At 54.4% G+C, this 5,538-nt stretch overlaps 1 protein-coding gene across 1 annotated transcript; it reads left to right on the top strand.

Annotated features, from left to right (window-relative positions):
• Positions 1-1,969: 1,969 nt before the first annotated feature.
• Positions 1,970-3,991, top strand: LOC123100628 (short-chain dehydrogenase TIC 32 B, chloroplastic). The gene is made up of 3 exons (XM_044522522.1): positions 1,970-2,991; positions 3,103-3,319; positions 3,511-3,991. The coding sequence occupies exons 1-3, from the start codon at positions 2,396-2,398 to the stop codon at positions 3,700-3,702; spliced, it is 1,005 nt and encodes a 334-aa protein (XP_044378457.1). The 5' UTR covers positions 1,970-2,395; the 3' UTR covers positions 3,703-3,991.
• Positions 3,992-5,538: the final 1,547 nt, after the last annotated feature.

Below are 5,538 nucleotides of genomic sequence, written 5' to 3'. Positions count from 1 at the left end.
GCAGTTGGAAAAATGAAAAGAACTCCCGACGAGGTGGTTGATTGACCTTTCACCGCTATGAATTGTACTGGCGCCTCACCAAAAACCTATCACTTCCCTCCTTGCCGCCCATTTTCCCAATAGTCACCACCTGAAATCACCAAGGCCTCCCCCCAGTCGCTACCGTTATCACCCGATGGAACCACCGACGTTGATTCACCACCTTCGTTACCCGAATTTCATCCATCACCATGGTGAGGCTGCTCTGCACACACTGCTATGTCTACTCATGCCAACACCAGCAGCCCCATGTCGACATGAAATCATAGGAGGAGGAGGAGGAGGGCGTGGAGGTGCCAAACACCAACACCAGAGTGAACGGCGGCGGCGTAGTGGTGCCCCTCCAACCATGGGTGCAGGATGAGCACACCGTTGCTGACAGCGTAGCTCGTTGGCGAGCAAGTCGACATTGAGGGCGTCCCGGCCATCGTCGCCATCCTGTGGGCGGTGGCAGAGCAACCCGCCGCTGAGGCCTAGGTCGCAGCCAAGCGTCGGGCATCGCCGCTGCCGCTTGTTGTCGCGAATCTCGACGTCGGTGACCGAAGATGCGTAGGGGCGCACACGAAGGCGAGGCTTTGGTCTTAGGAAGTCCATCGGTTATAAACCTCGACCCTAACTCCGACTAGTGTTTCTTTTGGCGAAAATGTAGCCTGTATTAGGTTTAATTTATCTCTAAAATTAATTGTTATCAACTTTAGTTTTGACATATCACATTGTGTTACGAACTACTATGTATAAGTATGCACTTTATGGTTTTAATCCAATTTGAAATTTGAGTTTTCCGTGAAATGGTTGTTCATAATTTGAATTCGAGGAGATAAATTTGAGGGTTCGGGTGGCTCCTCATAATTTGAGGGGCAATATTCTGATGGTTCGATTAGAGTTGATCTAACCAAACATGTGATTCTGGGAGGCGGCCGAAAGGTTCTTTGATATTCGAATCCCGAGGCTGAACCCAGCGACATGGACAAGTGATCTACTTGATCATAAACTGTTCAAGAAGGAAGAGGCTGCTATTAAGGTCACGGTGATGTGGGCGGTGTGGCACTCAAGGAACAGATATACACATGGAGAACATGAGTATCAACCGCTGCAATCCATGATCATCATTGAAGAGATAGTGCGAGCTCTGGAGATCCCAGCTACAGAAAAGATCCAGGCCGCTGCCCTCCCAAGATGGCAGCCACCGGAAGAGGGTTGGGTTAAAATCAATACGGATGGAGCTACACACTCGGCACGGGTGCGAGGAGGAACGGGTTTTGTTGCCCGTGATCACCATGGGCATTATCTGAGAGCGGGAGGCTCAAAGTATGACGGGATGATTGATCCGTTGACTCTTGACCTGCTTGCCTGCAGAGACGCGCTTTCCATGGCACATAATATGGGTCTACACCGAGTTGAAGTCGAAACAGATTGCCAGGAAGTAATACGGCTGTGGGAGACTACGCAGAAAGCGTCATGTTATCATCTTTTCAGAGAGATGGAAGTGTTGAGTACTTTTTTCCGGGGATTCAGGCTACGGTTCGCCAGCCGGCGATGTAATACGGTGGCTCATCGGGTAGCTAGACAATCGTTAGACCTTTCTGTATCTTTACTTATGTATGAGACAATCCTGGGTGGCTGGCTGATTCATTACAGTCAGACATGCTAGCGCCAAATGAATAAAGAGCCAACTGGCGTTTTAGCTTAAAAAAAATTAAGCCGAGACCCACCGACCACACACAGACCAAACGACAAGGGAGGTGTTGCTATGCAATGCACGACCGGTCGATGAGCCTGCGCCCTTATCCACTCCGCCATTACGACTGGCCATCCTGGCTTGGTTCACCGGCAGGATGCAGGTCTGCTAGCGACCTCTGCCGTCAACTGAAATGAAATTCGACAGCAATAATGCCACGCCAGGAAACGGCGGCGAGGCCAACGATCCTTGCTGTCGCGGCTAGCTGGGCGGCGCCGGTCGGCCGAGATGGCAGTCGCCGGCCACGCGCGCACGGACGTCGGCTAGTTTTTCCGTCCTTCGGACCCGGGGTCAGTCGCTCCTTGATTCGCACGGTCAATGCGATCAATTAGCCCCGTCGTCCCCTTGCCTTTCCGCAGTGTACTTCCCCGGGCGTAGTGTAGATTATTTTTAGGATCGCCCCGGTCCTGTCCCGGCGCGGGCGAGATCCCCGAGCTTTATATAAATGCGGGCCGGCCGGCGCCATAACTTCCTCAGCTCCTCCACATCACCTAGCTCTCCTCTCTCGCAAGCTAGCGAGCTAGCCCCGCGGCCGCGCCGAGCGTCGATCAAGAAGATAGACGTGCGGCGCGGACGCGGTGGCCGGCCGGTCGGGGTAGCCGAGAGTGGAGGGCGAAGATGCTGCAGGCGGCCAGGTACCTGCTGGGCTCCCCGGGCGCCAGCGGGTTCGGCTCCAAGTCCACCGCCGAGGAGGTCACGGCCGCCTGCCCGGACCTCGGCTCGCTCACCGCCATCATCACCGGCGCGACGTCGGGGATCGGGGCGGAGACGGCGCGGGTGTTGGCCAAGCGCGGGGCGAGGGTGGTCATCCCGGCGCGGAGCGTCAAGGCGGCCGAGGACATGCGCGCGCGTATCCTGGCCGAGTGCCCCGGCGCCGACGTCCTCGTGCTGCACCTCGACCTCAGCTCGCTCGCATCCGTCCGTGCCTTCGCCCGCCGCTTCCTCTCCCTCGGCCTGCCCCTCCACCTCCTCATCAACAACGCCGGCAAGTTCTCGCACGGCCAGCTCGCGCTGTCCGAGGACGGCGTGGAGATGACCTTCGCCACCAACTACCTCGGCCATTTCCTCCTGACGAAGCTGCTGCTGGGGAGGATGGTAGAGACGGCGGCGGCCACGGGGGTGCAGGGCCGCATCGTGAACGTGTCCTCCAGCGTGCACGGCTGGTTCTCCGGCGACTGGGCCGACTACCTCCAGCTCGTCACACGCCGCAAGATGTAAGCATCGCATCTTTCCCATCTCTCCTCTCGTTAACTAATCGATGTTTCACCTAACGCGCCACTAGTTAATTAACCTTGGCATTTGCATGTGCACGTACGTGCGTACAGACCCTACGACGCGACGCAGGCGTACGCGGTGTCCAAGCTTGCCAATGTGCTGCACACCAAGGAGCTCGCCGCCCGCCTCCAGGAGATGGGCGCGGACGTGACGGTGAACTGCGTGCACCCCGGCATCGTCAGGACGCGCCTCAACCGCGACCGCGAAGGCCTCGTCACAGATCTGGTGTTCGTGCTGCTGTCCAAGCTGCTCAAGACCATCCCACAGGTGATTAATCTACGGTGCCGCCCACCTCATCTCCCCCCTAATTAAACCCGGCCCTAGCTAGCTCCATGTGTGGGGCGGGCCCCGAGCCATGCATACGTCTCTGTTCGCGCCGCGCCGGAGGGCAAGGCTTTGCCTGCTTTTTGGCAGTTAATGCCCCGCCGCTTCTTACTGACGTACCCTTTGGCGTGCAGGCTGCGGCGACCACGTGCTACGCGGCGGTGCACCCAAGGATGGCCGGCGTGTCCGGCCGCTACTTGGCCGACTGCAACGAGGCGCTCACGTCGTCGGCCGCCGCAAGCAGCAGCGAGGCCGCGCGGCTCTGGCAGGCGTCGGAGGACATGATCTGTGCCTCAAGCAGTCAACCGGACAGGAACATCATCTGAGTATCCGACTACTCTACCTTGTGTCCATCAACCGTGTCAACATATTCCCCTCTTGGTTGGTCTGACTTCATGCCAGGATGTAACATGCATATATACATATTTTAGTAGTAGCAGTAGCCAATTAGTGATCGTGTTTCTGTAAGAAAGAGCTGGAACTGCGAGATCCATGTGTATTATACCATATACTAGTAGACTAGAGGTTGATTGACTTGGTCGGTGGCATGTACGCATGTACTCCTGTATTTTGTCAGTGAGATTCCGATGTGCATATATGTCCTGTAGCAGCCCGCGCCGTTGGTGTCAGAGAAGTGAGACATGCCACAGTGCCGCACGCACGCACGCTCTGGAAGGCGATGGTGCTGTGCGTGCATGCATGCATGGGCGAACAGAGCGCCCGAATTGTCTCGTTCGATTGGACTCGTCGACCGGGCGTTCCATATGCGCCCGATGCTTTGGACACGGGAGGGGCTACGCTCGTACGCATCGACAGCCGCATGATTGCGCTCGTGGGCTTTCTCCCTTGGCTCGGCTGCTTCCTGTCTTCGGATGATTGTTGAGGGAAATTTATGGTCCTCTTTGATTCGCAGGGTCGTGAAAACACATTTAGAGAAAAACGCAGAATTGGAATTTCATGTCCATTTGATTTCTGTATAACTTGTGTTAGTTTAATTGCGTTACAGGAAAACAAAAGAATTTTTGCAAGAGGTTTCGGGTACATGTTAGATTTTGTATGAAATGTAGTACAAATGAATTCTTAGAAAAAATTCAGACGGGATTCAAGCCGACGAATCAAATGACCAATATAAAAAAAATACCAAGGATTATAATCCTCCAAAATTCCTGTGAAAACCCGTTGAATCGAAGGAAGCCTAAGAATTTCATGGCAGCTGCGAGAGGGGTATATATTGGCCATTATAAGAGCTTAAACAATTGGACACAAAAAATCATCGGTGTGAAAAGAGCTCGAAGGAAAAATTTCAGCCTTTATGCCTAAAAGTTAGATGGTGGACAATTTGGATTGTGGTTTGTCTCCTCTTTTTCTTACACAAACATTACGTCTCCAATGGCCCAATATTTACACAATGACGGCAGTTATGGAGGAGAGGTGGGTGGGGGTGGGGCATCAGAGTCACAGTGCCGTTTCTAAAGAGGGGAGAGTTATGGAGGGGGTTATTGACAACCCTCGAAGGAGGGCTAAAAGGGAGAAATTAACCATTATTTACCATGGATTGTCGCTCCCAGGAGTGAGGGCCTGTTCCGAATATTTTGAGAGAGAAGCCAGCCCGAACGCTTTTGATCCAGGAAGCTAAATTCACGAAGTGATCTTGGGCCGTAGTGCAATTTGGTGAAGCGAGGGAAACCCAGCTCCACCTTTTCCCGAATATGGAGTTCCTTTTATTTACCAACGGAATGCTATCGCAAAACAAAACGGTTGGGATGCTCTTCCTCACTCGAACAGGTAGACAGCAGGAACAACTCGCACATCTCTCTCTCTCTCTCTCTCTCTCTCTCTCCCTCCCTCCCTCCCTCCCTCCCTCCCTTAGGAAATTTGACTATTCAAGGGCAACTCGCCTATGAAACATAAAATACAAGACGTAAGAGCATCTACAGCCGGGCGTCTCAAACCCGCCTCATACATCTGGGCGGACCGCCTGGTCGCTATCCGGTCACGATTTATCGACCAAGACGGCCCCTCTCAAACGGGCTTCAAACGCCCGGGCTGACCGACACCCTCATATCCAGCCCAAATATGGGGGCGGATATGAGTGCGCCCGGACGCGTCCGGGCACGCCCGCCACGTCGGACTAGCGACGGGGTACCACGCGAAAACGCCTG

The sequence above is a fragment of the Triticum aestivum genome, chromosome 4D (genome assembly GCF_018294505.1).
Source record: "Triticum aestivum cultivar Chinese Spring chromosome 4D, IWGSC CS RefSeq v2.1, whole genome shotgun sequence".
NCBI lineage: Eukaryota > Viridiplantae > Streptophyta > Magnoliopsida > Poales > Poaceae > Triticum > Triticum aestivum.
Note: the sequence above shows the minus strand (reverse complement) of the source record. Positions and strands in the feature narration are given on the sequence as shown.